General features: G+C 52.0%; 1 protein-coding gene and 1 long non-coding RNA gene across 10 annotated transcripts in view; one reads left to right on the top strand and one right to left on the bottom strand.

The window, feature by feature from the left end:
- Nucleotides 1-3,376: 3,376 nt before the first annotated feature.
- On the bottom strand, nt 3,377-11,843 carry LOC138685492 (uncharacterized). Of its 3 annotated transcripts, none has more exons than XR_011324775.1 (3): nt 10,857-11,843; nt 9,804-9,882; nt 3,377-4,031 (listed from the first exon to the last, which is right to left on the bottom strand). It is a non-coding gene; the product is annotated as an uncharacterized lncRNA (long non-coding RNA). The 3 variants fall into 3 exon arrangements; XR_011324774.1 differs by having other exon boundaries at nt 11,413-11,843; XR_011324773.1 differs by having other exon boundaries at nt 9,804-11,843.
- A 111-nt stretch (nt 11,844-11,954) lies between these two features.
- MEIS2 (Meis homeobox 2) overlaps nt 11,955-17,572 on the top strand; it is a 174,267-nt gene continuing 168,649 nt past the window's right edge. For 4 of the 7 annotated variants that reach the window (XM_069784084.1, XM_069784081.1, XM_069784087.1 and 1 more), the window contains exons 1-5: nt 11,955-12,906; nt 13,945-14,177; nt 15,822-15,963; nt 16,560-16,610; nt 17,358-17,408. In XM_069784084.1, coding sequence (XP_069640185.1) covers nt 12,895-12,906; nt 13,945-14,177; nt 15,822-15,963; nt 16,560-16,610; nt 17,358-17,408 — 489 coding nt within the window. In that variant the 5' untranslated portion in view covers nt 11,955-12,894. Of the gene's footprint in view, nt 12,907-12,952; nt 13,378-13,944; nt 14,178-15,821; nt 15,964-16,559; nt 16,611-17,357; nt 17,409-17,572 lie in introns of those variants that run through there. The other 3 variants (XM_069784088.1, XM_069784086.1, XM_069784083.1) reach the window with 2 other exon arrangements.

Here is a 17,572-nt window from a genome sequence, read left to right as displayed (position 1 = left end):
CCATGGCTGTGAATACCCAAAGCATGAATTAAAGAACTGGTGTTTTCTTGTGCTGAGGGCTTACTGCGAGGGTAGTGACTGTCCACATTTGCTATCAGTAGGACCTGGAAAGCTGAGTACTTCACACAGGCAGACTTGGCATCCTGCAAAACCACCTCGCAGAATCCTGCCCTGTGTCCTTCATTCATGTTCTCCTTCAGTCAGTGGGACTTTGGGACACGGGTTGGGGCTTGAAGGTGTTGAAGGGTCTCAGCACAGAAAACATTGTTGATGAAGATTCACATCATTGAGGTGTTTTTCTAAAAACTTTTGGTCCCCCTTATAGGTGAGGCCTATAGACCTATTGGCAGCCCTTCTGATGAGTGAGGATTAAAACCAGTGACGTCTCAGCGTCCAGGCTTTTGGACCTACTTTTGTTGTGTAGTCACATGCTGGAGGACAATTTCCTTTCTGATGTACTAACATTGAAGTCAGTGATGATACAGCACAGGTGAGTTTTGCTGTTTGAGTTTATTGGTTAGCTGTGATGGGAAAAACATGGTGAGTGGAAGTATGTAAACACAGGAAGACGGTTAGATGCACTCTTTAGACGTGGGAGGTGCTGTTTGGAATTAAGAGCAGTCTCTGCCCTGTAACACCACTGTCAGGGAGAATATACCATCTAATTCACCATCAATACAGATACCCAGATTCTTTTATTCTAACATGGAAAACCTGGTGATGTCCGAGAACTTGTAAAGCCTAGATGTTGTCCCTCTGCTTCCTCTTCATTGGTCCTGTGGGGACCATTTTCTCCTGTGAGAACTGGGCCTTCCCATTCTCCGCAATGTTACTGTGAATCATCCTGCTCAACCTGCCGAGACTCAAATGGAAGAATAAGATTTTCAAAATTATGAACAACAGAGGGAAAAAATGAAACGAGAACAATCCTGGAGGGTTCACCTTCATAAAACAGTGTGTATTAACTACTGTGTGTTCCCTAACTTACCTTATACCTGAGTTTCATTGCCTTGCATTAGTGAGGTAGTTAATTTAGCAGGAGAGATGAAAGGAGCCAAAGAGATGACAGCAGGCATGAGTGAGAAAGAAGTGTAGGTCTGTAATGGTGGGCAGTGGAAAAGTGTTTTCGACATGCATTTTGTAAATGTTGAGAGTGTAAAGGAGTGCATAGAGAGGAGTGGGAGATGTGGGACCTTTTCTATTGTTTCATCCACGATTGTGTCCTGGTTATCTTCTGATAATAGGGAGGGCGAAGCCCTGCAGTGCAAGGCAACATGTCTAATCTTCTTGTGTAGCTTCGACCACTTACAGTGAGGGGTTAAAGTAAAAACCCCTCAACTAAAATGTTTCCTGCTTGGGTAGAAAAAAAAAAAAAAGATATATATATATGTACTTCTTTTTAGACCTCAGGCTTCTTAGGGGAAATGCTGTATCCAAGGGCTGTTTCATGAGCCGGGAGTGCTGTACTAAACCTTTGGGGCAAATGTTTGCATTGAATTGTTGAAAGAGTCTGAGATTGGCAACGCCACCCTGCCCTTGGCTAATGAGCCTTCCCCGAGAGAATATCAAGTGCAATTACCTTTCAGGGAATAACAACATACCAAAGAACCATGGACCCTGCAGAGAAAAACGAAACACACATTCGTAGGTAGAAACCGCTATGAATCAGCATTAATTATCCAATAGAGGGAACAGGGTTGCAATAAGTCTCAGTTCCTGACTCACACCATAGATCACAGCACATGCGAGCTACTTATAGAAAAAACATTCGCAAAGTTCAGCTGGCCCTAACCCCGCTCCCCTCCCGCGTACGCTCCTGAGCTGTGCTCGGGGGTTCGCTTCTGGGACCAGTTTCCCGACCCCCGGCTCGGAGGCGGCTGGGAGCGGCGATAACGGGGGGCTGGCGGCAGCGAGGGACTCGGGAACGGCAGCGGGACGGTTCGTCCAAGGCGAAGATCGACGCGAGGCTTCCCATGCTCGCCGTGGCCGAGGACACCGAGCTTCCCTCCGAAGTCCCCGAGGAGGTCGGGCGGCCGGGCAGCGGCTGCCCCCGCCTGCGGAGCCGGCCGAACTCCGTGCCCCCCCACGGCTGCTCGTCCCGGCAAACGCAGAAACGGGGGGACAGTCCCGGGCGGTGGGGTTTTGCTGCGCACGTTCCTAGGAAGGGGACCGGGCGGGACGGGGCGGGGGGAGCGGGGAAACGGCGTGTTTGGGCTCGAGCGATGGAAAAAACCACGTGGAAGCGCACGCCCGGCGCCGGCTCCAGAGCCGCCGGGGGCTGCCGGCCGCCGCGGCCCCCCGAGCCCGCGCCTCTCCGCCGGGGCGCATCCTCCCGGGGAGGCCCGGCGGCCCGGCGGGGCCCTGCGCGGAGGCGGCCGCGGCGGCGGAGCGGGGCGGAGCGGAGCGGAGCGGAGCGGGGGGCGGCGCAGCGCCCCGAGCCTCCCGCGGAGCCCGGCGGCGGCGGCGGCTGCCTTGCAGCGCGGAGCCCCGGGCGGCTCCCCGGGGAGCCGGGAAACCCCGCCGCGAAGCCTTCGGACGTGAAAACGGCGCGGAGAGGGGCCGGCTGCTTTGCTGAAACAAGGCACACAGAGATTGAGTTTGTCAGGGATCATAAAACGTGAATTGATTATTCAAACAGCCATTGATTATAAAAGAATGCTTACTGCAGCAATGGGAAAGGTTAAAAGGAAATTGACCCTCTGCGTACGTGACATAAAGTCATTAGGTAAATGAGATATTCATACGGGGTGTAATCAAGGTCATGCTAATTTTATTTGCGGTATTCGGCTCGAATCCCGAGCTTCGTTTGGGGGCAGCAAATTGTCCCCGCGGGAACCGAAACGCCAGGTAGCCCCCGGGTGCCGTAAAACCCCCCCCGTAAACAAGAGCCAAGGAGGGCTGCTCCCCCCCCCCCCGCGAAGCCCTGCGCCCGTGGCGGTCCCGAGCCCGAGCCCGAGCCCCCGGCGTGGCGGCGGGAGGGCGCGGAGCGGCGCGCAGGATCGGGCCTCGCTGGCGGGAGGGGGCTTCGCACCCCGCTGCGCCCCGGGTCGCCTCCGCCGAGGCGGGGGAGAGCCGGGAGCGCAGGCGATGCCCGAGATCCTCGCCTCTCGCGGGTAGGATGAGAACGCGTGAAAAAAATCAGATGTATTTATGCACATATTTATCCTCTCTAATTATAGAAATTAATCCTCTTACTTATGACTAAAAGGTAACGTCTAAGGCGTCCCTTTGATGTTTAACAGCATCATTTGTGGCTAACATTCCAACTGATTAAGGAATAATTGTTGTTAAATGCTTTACAAGTGGATAGTGTTTAATTGAGAGGCATTCATAATTTTACGGCTTACCACAAAATGAAACGTAATTAAAAACGCAGGAATTTCCAACTGATTTTATTCCAATTATGTTTATTGTTCAGACTAATTACTGCACAAGATGGGGTACTTTTCCCCATCTCTAAATGGCACACGTCTCCCAAACACACCCCTGTAGGGGTTTTTTTTTCCCCCCAGGTACGGGCTTGGGACGGCTTTCTGCAGCCTCCGTTCCCCCCACCCCACCGCCCATTATAATTAAATGCTCCAGCCTTTTCTTCTCTCTTCCATGCAACACCTTGGGATGTGAGAAAGTGATGGCAGCTCTCTTCCCTCGAAGCTCGAAGTAATTGTAGAAGGGCTGATGAATTTCTTGAAGAAACACTTGCCACACACTGAGGAAACCATCTCCTAGCAGGATTTTACAAACCAAAGTAAACAAAGCACCCCAGGGGCGATTTCCTCCTTTTGCGCAGCTTACTTCTCAATTTACCTCAGAAGTGATCACAAACACGCCAGAATTACAACTGAAATCATGCTTGGTCTGGGGAAGATATTCCGGATAAAAAAAAAAAAAAGCAGAGAAATTGAAAGTGTTCAAAGGAAGGGACGGTCATTAAAATACCTGCCAGGCGCGCTGCCGGTGCCCAAACCAACCTTTTCTTCTTCCCCGTGAACTCAGAAATCTCTTCAGCATCTCTTTAAACATACATACCCCTGGGGGGAAAAAAAAAACAAAACAAAACAAAAAAAACACCCCACACCTCAGGTCCCCGTCACCAACGCCTTTAAAACAACCTTCTCCTCCCGAAACGGGTGGGGTGGGGAATAAAGTTATTTGGCTAATTTCACTGTTTGCTCGATCGAAGAGAGTTTAGTGTGTAAATGGAGTTATTTATTCCTGAGTTTTTCCATTCCTCAGCTGGGCTCTCGGAGAAGATTAGAGAGGTGCCTGAGACCATGCTAATAAAAAATCAGCCCTTACACTCAAAGCAAATGATCAGCCCGGATCAGACCCTGATAAAATGGGGGCGGGGGGGCATCGCATGCCCAATACTGCTTCCAATTTGCGTTTTTCCTTTGGGCTCCAAATCGCTAAGAAAGGATCACACACGTATTTATTGCTCCTTTTGTCTCCTTCTTTCTAGCAGGATCCAAACCCCCGCGCGGGTGTGCGCGGTTCGGGGGCTGTTGCCCTCTTTGGGAGGGTTTCGGCGTTCACAGGTGTGCTTTGCCCAGTCTCTGGCTCCCTGGACAGTTTCTCAATTCTCCCGAAGGGTTTCATCTAGGTGTGAGGGTAGAAAAGTGTTTAAATTCTACTGGGGAAATAAGGGGGGGCGGCCGGGGGGGGGGGGGGGGAGATTCCTTCTTATGGCAAGTTAGAAATAGCCCAAGCTTTCCGAAGGGGTGTTTAAATTGGACTTAATGGAGCAATATCTCCACTTTTTTTTTCTTGCTACAGCTATGAGTCCTGAATCCTTTCATTAAACTGACACAGATTTCCAGAGATGGGGAGAAGGAGGGGTATCTGGGGTGGACATTTTATGTAAATGAGCAAATCCGAAATGTATTACAAATCCACTGTAATAAAACTGACAGTTTTGACAGTATTGACAACATAAATATATGTTGGAACACAGCACTTTCAGACACTTAACCGATGAAGCAATAAAAAGATTCGACTACAATATTTCAAATAATCGACATTGATGTTTTGATACATCATTTTTATACCTCGAATCGATCTATCACTCTGTGACCGGTCAATTTTAAGTAAAAATCTGCTGCAATTATTTACGCTATTGCCAATGACGACCTAATAACTGTTTTCAATTAATTACAGCAAAACTAAGCATTATGAGGACTAACCGGCCATATATTCCATTGTACGGTCCCTTGCATTTCTTGTATGGAGAGCAAACACATATATGTATATTGCATTCTCTTTGTGGGATCAAAAGAAAGACGTACAAAGGCGATCACAATCTTTTAGGGAAAAAAAAAAAAAAACAAACAAAAAAACCCACCACCAAAACCAACCAACACCTCTCTTTCGGGAACACACCGCGGGCTCTCATCACGTACTTCTAGGAAACACGCTATAATATTTTGTCAGCTCTTTCTCTGTGCAATACCAAACCGGGCTCCTAAGATTTTTTTTTTTTTCCCTTTTCTCTTTGGGCTGCGCGCTGAATCCCACTTCAAACAATGGGCCGAGCAGCTCTTGCAAAAGAAAAAAAAAAAAAAAGGGAGATCCGTGCTTCGAGTGATCGCCTGGGTGTTGTGAGAGTCTCCGTATCATTTCAAAAGAGGTAGGAGGATATTGTTCTCTCCGGACCGAGAACTCCAGTGTAAAAATGAGAGCGCTCCTCTTCTGGAGTTTTATAGGCAGCTGGAGAACAAAAGGGAATATTTTGAGTGAGCGAGAACAGAGAGCTCTGAGCAGAGTTTGGAGCCTTCTCAGATGCTCTGATATCGCACTAAAGCGATTTAGTTAGCCCTAACTGTCCTTTTTGTTACGATGTCACATTGGAAAGATGGATTTTGTTAACGCTTCGGGCTTCTTCGAACAAATGCAAACTAGATTTTTAACTACCCTGGCGGAAGCAGCCTGCACAGCGTTAGTGGGAAGCCCTGACAGGTATTTTTCTCTTTCGGGTATGATGGGAATACGCACGTTGGCTGTTTACGGTCTTCACTTTTACAAACCTCCCAGCCCAAGACATAAAAAAAAAAAAAAAAAAAAAAAAATTAAAAAGGACAAGCTCCCCTCTCGCCTGACACTAGCGCTTCACACGCACCCGCGTGAGCTGAGCCGGACAAAGGCGAGGGGGGTCATCGCCGTGCCCCTTCCCACCGCGGCCCTCGCCCCACGGCCCGCCCGGTCGGACGGGATACCGGGGCGGGGAGGGGGGGAACGGACACGGACGCGGGACGGGACACGCGGAGCGGAGCAGGCGCCCAAAGGCCGGCGGGGCGGGAGGCGGAGGCGCGGAGCCGGGGCCGGGGCCGTGGCCGTGGCTGGGCTCCGCGCCGCTCCGCGCTGCGTGTCCCGTGTTGGAGCCCCGCCAGGTAGCGCTAGAGGGCTGCCGCTGGCACCGCCGCGCCGCCGCCGCCGCCGCCGCCGGGGGACCCGCAGCCCGGGGGGGGCAGCCCGCAAGCGCCGGGTTAGAGCCCTGCAGCCGGGCAGGGGGCGGGTGCAGGGGGCTCGGGAGGGGAGGGAGAGCCCGGATGGTTCTCGCTTCGTGGAGGGTTTGTCTGGGGGCTTGGGTCTGGGTTTTTGGGTTTTGTTTGGGGTTTTTTTTAAGGGGGGGGGGGGGGGGGGGAGAAAGGGAGTTAAAAGGGAAGTTCACAGGTAAGTAGATGAACCTCCTCCTAATCCGGCTCCCAAAGATCTCAGCCATACCGCAGCCGAGGTCAAGAAAAGTTCACCGTGGTGGGCTACCATTGACTTTCTGGACTGGAAAGATTTTCGAAAAATAACAGATTGCTGAAAAGCGAAGTGCACTGTTGGCAGGCGGGGGGATCGGGGCGAGGAGCTAAAGGAACCCAGTGGTCTGCAGAAGCTAAAATGTGCATGATTTCACAGGGGCACCCGGGATGGGACCTCGAATGTCCTGCAGCTGCGGGAAGTCGGAGGCGAATCGAAGTGGGCTGAGACGAAGAAAAAGTGACTCAAGTTGTCAGAACCAACCGTGAAGGCAAAGGAAAGAGTGGCAAAAAGCGATTTCGGGGGTAGCGGTTCGAACTGTGGCATGATCCCGATTTTAAGAAGGAAAAGGTACTATGTACACCCCGCACTTCGCCCTGTGAGCAAAACAAAAAGAAAAATTCCCGTGGATTTTACTACGGGGTCATGGTGATGCAATTCCGCAGCCACATTTTAACAGGCAGATGGCTTTCTTCATTAAATATGACGCATTTCCTAGAACGATAGTTCAAGATAAAATGCCAGTTCAAATATGCAAAATTTTTTATCCTGTTCCGTGATATCCTCAGCCCGTCCATGGGGAGCTTTGCCTGCAAACGCAGCCTGTGTGTTTCCGAACACAATGGCATCATCCAAAAATACTTGAACTCAGCGCACAAACAAACAAACATTGAATAAAGTTACAAACAAGATTAAGGTTCAAGTTATTTGTCCCTGTAGCAAGGCGTCAATTGTCCTAACAGATGTAGGGACGCTAAGAGGATTTAAACCACGCGAATTTAATAAACCAGATTAGCAATAGGTGCTTTCCACAAATGCCAGGATCCGTAAAGTAAGTCTAGCCTAAATCACCCATCAGACCGGAGCATCGCCCACAAGGAGTGCAGAAAATTTCCGAAGGGGTCCAATAGGATTTCGTGCAAACACGGCTTGTTTCCCCCCAAAAAACTTTGTATTTGCATTAAATCTTGCGCTAGGCGCACACGCGCGTACAGAACAGTGGGTTAAGATCCCCGGTGGGATATATTCTTGAAATCTGAAATATTACCTGTTGTGCCATCCGCTTTTGCAAGGCTGTGGAAAAAGAGAGAGAGAGGGAGCGAGCGAGCGAGAGAGGCATGTCTCAAAGCCAGCAAAGGACTAAGATGCCACACTTCGGAAAGGCTGATTGAAAACAGACTCTTCTTAAGTTTTAGAGGATTTTCTCTCGCACTCCCTCCGAGGGCTAAGAAGCCGATTTGGGAGTTTGAAGGGAATAGGTTTCAGCGTCCATATTTGTTCTGGTGCACTTGTAAAATGCGATTTGAAGAGGATCTTTAGCCCTCTGATTGTCTTTGTATTGTTTTTCTTGAAACGGATCTTTTGCCCTTAATGAATCCCCACACAGCTGGACAGCTCCTGCTCGGACACTGAGAGCGCTAACCCCAAACTGACCCCAATTTGACACCACAAGATGAAATTTTACCGCCTGTTAAAACCATTTCCAGCCTCGGCAAAAGGAGCTGGCTGTTGACTGAGATGCACTTCCATACCGGACACCTCATTTCTCTTTGGACTTTTGAGCCGATCTAAAAAAAAAAAAAAAAAAAAAAAAAAAAAAAAGGGGAAAAAAAAAAGCCCAAACACACACACACACACCCCACCGACTCGTCTCTCACACTTTTCCTGGAAACAGCCTTCGCTGTGAAAGTGATGCACGAGAAATGGAAATTAGCCAATTTAATTTTCCCGAATTACTGTGTTTTAAAAGAAATATGTCACCAGGCGGGGATAAATAAAAAATGACCTAAGAATGTGGAAGCCCCCACCCCCTGCACGCACGTATCCCCTTTTCCTCCGAGTTCCCAACAGCATCTTTGTTAATAGCTGAGTACTTTCACTTAAGGGCGCTAAATTGAGATTCCTTTTTAATGGCTAAACTGTAGCGCTTTATAAACCATGTTCTCTGTGTGCTTTAATCCACTGGGATAGTGAAGAGGAAAAAGGCTTCAACTCTTTTCACGGGGAAAAAAAAGACACAGGAGGAACATGAAAGCCCTTCATTTACCATATGAAATTTCACTTTCTATCAAGTTAAAATAATTTTTTAAAGTTGGTCCCTGTCCCAGATTACACACATGCACAGCAGGGCGAGCCAACGCAGGGGGTTAATTAGTTTAGGAGGGGGCGAAAAAAAAAAAAGGAAGGAAAAAAAACCGAAAAAAAGGAACAAGTGAAAGGAGCAGCATTGAACACTGCAAAAATCTTTGGCTGCTTCTTTGCAGCTTTGATTTTAGATTGCTTTCTAACAATTTCTTAGTCAAGAGAACTGAGATCTACAGGCACTTCTGTGAAAAACAGAATTATGAAAAAAAAATCGTGTCTAAAATTATATCCTAAGCAATGAAGCGCCTTCTTCTGTGGGAGCCAAATCATCTAAAAACTTCTTTTTGAGAGGAAAAGTGATGAACTTCTCCCAGAGCTTGAGGTCTGAACAAATACATGGAGCCTTCAGTGGAGCTAGATTACTTTTGCACGGCCACATTACAAGGAAAGACCTCTTCTTTGGTGATACCGAAACTATTTGAAATGAGACACACACTTGTATATCTCAAGAGGCAAGGCTCCGGGTTCGCACTGCCTGGGTTAAAAAACAAGTTTGGAAGCTACAAATATTTAAACCACGTCCTCTAAGCTGGCTGTATGGGCTATATCACAATCAAATGATTCCACGCAAGTTTAGAAATCTGGCATCTTTAGGGCGGGGGGGGGGGAGAAGGGGGGGGGGAGAGGAAAAAACGCAAATAGCATTCACCGATGACTAGATCTCTTTAAAAAATCTGTTAGAAAACTACAGCTGTAAAAGTAGGAAAGGATTTGCATAACCTACTGCTCTGTAGGTCTCCGCGCACCCAAAGGATTAGCCAAGCATTCATTACCATGAATATCTTGAATTACGTTACCGATTTATACGACAGAGTATAAAATACTGCACAAGAAGACTGGCTTTTTCCCTGCGAAAGGAATCGACTTAACCACTGCTTGAAAGAGATCTACATACTAAGGGCTTTTTTACTCACCTCTCTTTACAGTCCCGTGAAAGTCAGTCACAGCAATTCGGTTGCTCTTAGGACTAGCTTTAATCTTGGAGGAGATCCTCTAGGAAAAAAAAAACGGGTCTGCTCGCCGGCTTCTGGCGGGTTTTAAGCAGGGTGCAAGTCTGGCTAAAAGTAGGAGAGGGACTTTTCTCCATATTCCCCCCATATTTGTAAATACAGCCCTGCTCTGCAGGGCTCGGCGCTATCGGAACACGCAGGAATGCCCACTGGCGTTTGTCAGCCCTCCACACTATCTTTCTTTATATGTGAGGGCTGATTTCCCGCAGACATCATTGTTATGATGGCTCATTTAATCAAACTGTTTAATTGCTCCGGTAATCACTATCATCATCACAGGTACTCAATCATTCATCATTTTGGAGGGGTTTATTGACCTCTGGAGCTCATTCCCTACGCCTATTAAAATCAGGCCAAATATCCATAACTACCCCTTGAGTCATTTTCTTAAAGTTTCAAAAAAAAAAAAAAAATCTTAGCATCATCGTCACCATCACGAAAAGCAAAGCAAACCCAACCCAAACCTAACGGAATAAGTCGTATTTTTCTGCCGTGTATTTTGAAAAGCCATCTACGTATGAGGCCACATTCACAACCGGGTACATAATCATTGATAAATCCCACTATTAACGGGATAGTCTGTTTTAGATTTTATGTGCAGGGGACCGTGAACGAGGGTGGGGGGTTGGGGAGGACAAAACTGCAGCAATCGATAGTTTGACCATCGCTCCTCCCCTAAACTTCAAGCATCCCCCATGATTGATGATCCCGGGTAGCTTTGGTAATTGACTGTTCTGAGGTAAGGCATGGTTTAGCTCCAGCGAAGTGATTGGGCGAGAGAAACACACCAAAATTAACGCGCGCGCGCGTGTGTGTGTGTGTGCGTGTGCGTGTGCGCGCGTGTGCGTGTGTCCGCGGGCGTGCGTGTGTGTTTGGAAAAGTTCATCTGGTGCTCAAGGGTGGGGGGTGCATCAGCTCACTTAATTTGCTAAATAACCCCACTGTAATTAGCACTACCATTAGAAGGCATTCCCGAGCTAATACTTCAGCGTACGTTCCGCAAGCGCAACGGCGATCGACGGCAAAGTCCGGCAACCCGCACGCGTAAATAATCACAGCGCTCACCGCCGGCTCCGCTCGAAACGAACATGCAAACAAAAATCGACATAACATCTGGATCTCGCCTACAAAAGGCTGAGCGGGACTTTGGTTTTAAGCCCTTTTCAAAGCCTGGCAGCCTCACCGCAAAACTAGAAGGGATTTCCCCCTCTCCCCCCCCCGCCCCCCCGCCTCTCCCCCCGAGACATCCCCAGCGTGCTTGATAGCAGCGATCACTTAATGAAGAGCGGTGCCAACCACGGCTTGCACGAGGCGTTCTCTCCGTGCCCTGGAAAATCAATTTTTAGAGAAGCACAATGAATTGTCAGAGGGAAGGAACCGCGCCGGCAGCAGCGTAACGCGCCGGCGGAGCGGCGGCCGCTCGGCCGGAGCGGGCTGCCTTCCCGGGGAAGATCAACTTTGCGCGGCCCCCCCCGCACACGGCGGCTCTCTCCGTGCCCCCGGACTCGCATACCGTTCGCGGCAACGGCGACAGCCGGCGACTTAAACCGGTCGTTCCGCGCACGAACCGGACGCGCGAGATCGCGGCTAATCGGAAGGTATTTGGTCGCCACGCTAACCTAGCGCCGACCGAGCCGGGGCCGGGCTCCTATCGCACTTTTCCTCTCGCTCTCCGCAGTTTTCCCCTGCCTCTCCCCCCTCTCGCACACACGCACTCTCCCTGTCCTTCCTCCCCTCCCTCCCTCCCTCGCTCCCTCCCTCCCCTCCCTCCCTCCCTCGCTCCCTCCCTCGCTCCCTCCCTCCCTCCCTCTCTCTCGCACGCTCGCTCGCTCCTTCCTACACGCGTTGCTTCGCTCGGGGCAGGGGCTGCTGCGCGGCTCCCCCCGCGCGGCGCCGCGGCCGCCCCGCCGCCGCGCTGCGCATCCCCGGCGCTCCGCCGGCCGGGCCGCCCCGCCGCCGCCGCCCCGCGCCCCGCGCCCCGCCGCCGCTCCCCGCCGCCGCCGCCGCCGCCGCCCCGCCGCCGCTCCCCGCCGCCGCCGCTCCCCGCCGCCGCTCCCCGCCGCCGCCGCCGCCGCCGCCGCCGCTCCCCGCCGCCGCCGCCGCCGCCGCCGCGCTGCAGGACTGGCTATGGCCACCACTACTTCCGGGTTCCGTCACTTCATTCTCCCGCCGATCAGCGCTGCAAAACTGAGCCTCTTCTATAAGGCAGCCAGCAGCCAACCTGCCAACACTTACTGACACTCACTCATCTCGGAGAGCGAGGGAGAGAGGGAGACAAAATACCTGCCGGGAGGAGAGGGAAAAAAAAAAAAAAAAAAAAAAAAGGAGAGAGGGGGAAGTCCGGGCTTCGCAAACTATTCCGTTTTTCTTCGCATCTCTCCCCACCCCCCTTCACAGTACTTAAAAAAAAAAAAAAAAAAGCAACCAAAAAAACCAGCCCTATAGCGATCCTAAAAGGCAAAACCCGAGCGCGGAGTTACTGGAAGAAGAAACCGGGGTTAAAAAGATTCCTCCTCTCTTCTTCATCATCATCAACCATCATTCATTCACTACCTTGACATTCCCTGGCTTTGATTGACAGCTGGAGTGGCAAAAAGCCATGAGACACGACAGTTTGGTTACATGTGGGTTGCTGACGGGCCGATCGTAACCTTCAGTTTGGGGGCTTGACAATTTTTTTTTTTTTTTTTTTTTTTGCGTAGAGAAAGAAAAAAGGAAAAAGAGAGAGAGAAAAAGCAAAGAGAGAAAGAGAGAGAAAAAAGAAGAAAACACAGAAACTCATCGTGGTTCTTGACTGTTTTTTATATATTATTGTTGTTGTTGTTGTTGTTATTATTATTATTATTTACCCATATTGGAGGATAGGAGAAGTCTATAAGTGGGTTGCAAAAAAAAAAAAAAAAAAAAGGAATCTTCTTCACTCTAAATCACTTTCTTTGCTGGACTGGGATATTAAATATACGACACATCCAGGAGTTTATTGGAGCGCAGACTGATGGCGCAAAGGGTAGGTTTAAATCTCCAACACTTACCTATATATAAATCCTCTCTTAAGAGGGGCCTGTCCGATTTGCTCTCCTCTGTTGCTGATGATGATGGCGGCCACTATTAAAAAATAGCAGCAAAAATTATTCACTAGCTTTTTGTGTGTGTGCGTGAGTGTCTCTCTGTGTGTGTCTCTCTCTGCAATTGTTCCACGCTTTTTTCCTCTCTAGCTTTTCCCCCAGCAGCGCGATTTCCCCGCTCACTGCCTGCTCAGTAGCACGGCTTTCACAGGGGAAAGCTTGCTGCTGCTGCTGCTGCTGCTGCTGCCGCCGCCGTTACTGCCGCTGCCTAGGAAAGCCTAAGAAATACATATGTGTGTCTGTGTATATACGAAAGTATATATATGTATACACATATAGCTGCTTTTTTTTTTTTTTTTTTTGTCTCTGGCTTTGACAAGGACAAGGGGAATTGCTACTAAATAATGTTTCTGGTAACTTTCAGATTATTTCCCCCTTTATCTCCCCCCCCCCGCCCCCCGATGCACCCTACCTTTCCTCTCTCCTTCCCAGTGTTGATTTATTTCTCTAGTTGCTTTGGATTCTGCTTGTTTATTCATTTCTATTTTCTTTTTTTGCCCTTCCTTTCTAATGCAGAGTAACTCTAGTTTCTCCCCTCCGTTTCCTTCCTTTTCATCCCCGTTTCCTTGGTAGGGTTTCTCCCGCCCGTGCTGAAGAGGACCTTCTCCCCCCGCACACGCAGGCAGGCGGACACACACTTTCCCCCGTTACCTCTCCCCGCACCCCCACTCCTCCCTCAGCCTCTCCAGCCTCTGCTCCCGATCCCAGTTGATTTCAGTTTGCACATTTCTCTCTCGTTGTGGCTGTTCTTGTTTTGTTTTGCTCTGTTTGTGTCTGTCCGGGTGCTTTACTCTCTTCTGACTTTTGTTGTTGTTGTTTGTTTGTTTTTTTTTGTTTTGTTTTGTTTTTTTTTTTATTCCTCTCTCTCTCTCTTCCCCTCTTTCTCTTTCTTTCTTCTCTTCCGGCCCGTTTTTTGACAGTACGATGAGCTGCCCCACTACGGCGGGATGGACGGAGTAGGGGTGCCGGCGTCCATGTACGGGGACCCCCACGCCCCCCGGCCGATCCCCCCGGTGCACCACCTCAACCATGGGCCGCCGCTCCACGCCGGACAGCACTACGGCGCCCACGCCCCGCACCCCAATGTCATGCCGGCCAGCATGGGCTCCGCTGTCAACGACGCCCTGAAGCGGGACAAGGATGCGATCTACGGGTAGGTGCCGCCGGGCCGCCCGGCGCCACGGCCCGGCTCCGCAGCGCCGGTGCCCCCGGAGCGGCCGGGGCAGGAGCGGGGCGGGCGGCGGGGGCTCCCGCGGGGCCGCGGTGGCGGGCGGCGGCGAGCCGAGACCCGGAGCGGGGCGGGGGGCGGGGGGGGCGGCGGGTCCGTGGGAGGGAGGGCGGCGGCCGGGGAGCCCCCCGCCGCCCGCTCCGGAGGGAGACCCGCGCGGTGGCACTGCCACTGCCACTGCCACCGCTGGCCGTCTCATTCGGGGCGAGTGCAGCCCCGGCCTGACTCTCAGCTGAGGTGCCAGCACCCACGGGAAACGGGTCCTGGAAAAACAGACCTCTCGGGGAGACAGGCTGGGCTGGGGGGAGGTGGCGTCGCCTTGTCTTTCTTCTTTTCTTTTTTTCCTTTTTTTTCCTTCCCCCCCCCCCCCCCTTCATTTTATTTTTTTCCCCCCCGTGGGTTTTTTGTCTTTCTCGGAAAGGCCCCGGTTAGGAGTTCAGACGGGAGAGGCGGCTCTCATTGCTCTGGCTTTTAGTTGGAGAAGTGTTGTTCTGGTGTTCTCCTTCGTGCCGTAAGAACACTCTTCCAACGCTGTAAATAAAGAGCTATTCGCATCGCGGAAGGTAGTAAGAATAAAAGGGATTCGCTTCTCGCAAGCAGCTCTTCCCTGAGACAGAAGAAATAAATACATTGGGGGCAACGAGCTGAGTTTTGTATTTAGGAAGGAAAGAACACGAGGAAAAAGAAACACGTACCCAGCAAAACTCAAGCCTGTGCCAGGGCATTGCTCGGGGGGAATGACACCGATTCCCTTCAGTGCCTTTTAGAAAAAATACGAAATGATCCTAAAAGGAGAGATAGTACCATCTATGACAGAGTGTGGGGCCTTGATCAGGCACCAAAGGGGAAAAAGAGAGAAGAAATGCATGCTTACTACTTAGCACGCAGATAATTTTTTTTTTTTTCCTGACTACACCAACTATGGGAAAATATTTCGCGAAGTGCTCCCTCCCTCCGCCCCCTCCCCAGCTCACTTATCTGGACAGCTGGTATTTTACTTGGGTGTGCTTCCTAAGCCAGGAAACTTCACCACATTTTTGTTAGCAGGCCCCTTGAAAAATAAAATTACGTATTAAGTAGTTTGCAGTTTGCCTAGCCGTGCTTCTCATTTTAGGTCATAGCTGGAGGGTAGGGATGGGATCTTCCAGGTTTCGCGTTATTTTAAGCTGTGGCGAAAAGTGTAAGATTCCCAGCTGAGCTGCTGCCTGCGTGAGCGTGTTTGGTGCCTTGTGCGTTTGGAGGAGAGGTCACTTTTGTCCTCATCTGTGGGGACTGCACGGGGGATGTGGCTCGGGCATTGCAATTTCAAAAGGGGGAAAAAAAAGAAAGAAAGAAAGAAAGAAAGAAAGAAAGAAACCGACCCACTGCCAAACCCAGCATTTTTATTTCAAAACGTTGCTCTCCCCTGCTCTGCCCGAAGCGACACTGAGAGCCTGCAGAGCGTGGCTCTGTCCGTGCGTCCGTGTCTGTGTGTCCGCGCACTTAAAAACAAAATACTTGTTGATTCGAGCTCTTCTTTCCCCCTCTCCCCCACCCCCTCCCCTCTCTTTGTGTGCCACTGCCCGGTAGGCACCCGTTGTTCCCCCTCTTAGCTCTGGTCTTTGAGAAGTGCGAGCTGGCGACCTGCACGCCCCGGGAGCCCGGCGTGGCCGGCGGGGACGTCTGCTCCTCCGACTCCTTCAACGAGGACATCGCCGTCTTCGCCAAACAGGTCCGGCACCTCTCCCCCCGCCCCCGGCCCTTCCCGGCGCTCCCGCCACCTCCTCAGCCCCTCGGCCCACCCGGCCGGGGGCTCGCAGGGGGCAGCCGTCGTCCCGTCCCCCCCCCGCCCCCGGTGCCCCCTCTCCGGCCGCCGGGGGGGACGCGCGGCCGCCGGGGAGGCAGCGGCGGGGGTGCGCGCTGGCGGCCCGGCCGGCCCTGACCCTCCTCCGCCGGGAGCCCCTCCGCGCCGCCGGGCTGAGCCCCCTGGCCCTGGCCCTGGCCCTCCCGCGTTAAGGAAAGGGCAACGTAACCGTGGCCGAGTTTCGGAGGCCGGGGGAGCGGGAGAGGGGCGGGAGGAGATGGGGAAGAGGGGGCTCCTGGGGCACGGGGCTGGCAGGAGCCGAGCAGGCTCCTCTTCGCACCACGGCTGACTCCGGGGCGTCCAGCCGGATTCTGATCTGACCTGTGCCGGCTGGTTTTGTCCCAGGGTCGTGTGTGTGTCCGTCCCGTGTCGTGTGTGTGTGTGTCCCCCGCCCCGAGCAGTGACTGGGTTGCAGGGCCGAGGAGAGAAGCTGTAATTCACGGCGCTTTTCCTTCTTCTTGCAGGTCCGCGCTGAAAAACCACTTTTTTCTTCGAACCCAGAGTTGGACAACTTGGTAAGGCCTGCTCGCCCCTCTGCCCCGCTCCCCTCCCGCCCCCCCCCGCCAGCTGCCGGCAAGCGCCCTCCGCCGTCCGGGGCGGCGGCGGCGGCCCGGGCACCCGGGCTGCGCGGGCAGGGGAGGGGGGAGCCGGCAGGCTGGGGAGCTGCCGTCAAGCGGCTTCCAAGAGCTGCACTCCCTTTGAAAGTGAGGCAGGGCGAACTCCCGAGCCCCAGTGCGTCGCAAAGCCCCGTCTGAAAGCCACGGGAAGCTGCAGTGAAGGAAATAACTGCTTAAGAGGAGAGAGCTGGAGAGTTCTAGCGTAATTCTTTTGCTAATGTGAGCGATTTCAATATTCAAAGTGCCTAAATCCGCTTGTAAAGAAGATGCCAAACTATTCATCCTTCCCTCCCCCCCTTTCTCCTGCGGGCGGTGGGGGGGGGAGTGTGGGGCTGACTTCTCTGCGGACCCTCCGGGCTGAGGGCCGGGGCGTTGAGAGGGGGCGAGGAGAAGAGGAAGAGGTTTTCTCCAAGACCGCGGTAATAAAGCACTAATCACCGCTCCTGGGATAAATATGATAAAAATCAAGTGCTTAGGTTAAAGTTGATCGAAATCGTTCGAGCGTGACCAATGAGCTAAAATCCTGGATAATGACTGCGCGCCCTGACAATCCCCTTCTCCCCCTCGCCCACTCGGGCTCTCGACTCTGCACAGCCCCCGTGCTCCTGTCTCCCACGTAACCCCTCGCTCAAAACTTTCTTGCAGATGATCCAAGCAATACAAGTACTAAGGTTTCACCTTTTGGAATTAGAAAAGGTAAGAGCCGTGGAGGCGGGCGGGGGGCAAGCCATTCCCTCCCTCTGTCGTCGTCGTCCCCCCGTCCCCCCCTCCCCTTGACTGTTGGGATGACTTGTAAACATGGCCAGAGGAGACAGGGCAAACGCAGTGTGAGACTGTAACCTGTGCCATCCGAGCATGTG

Source organism: Haliaeetus albicilla, chromosome 5 (assembly GCF_947461875.1).
Source record: "Haliaeetus albicilla chromosome 5, bHalAlb1.1, whole genome shotgun sequence".
NCBI lineage: Eukaryota > Metazoa > Chordata > Aves > Accipitriformes > Accipitridae > Haliaeetus > Haliaeetus albicilla.
This window is presented reverse-complemented; position numbering and strand designations above follow the sequence as displayed.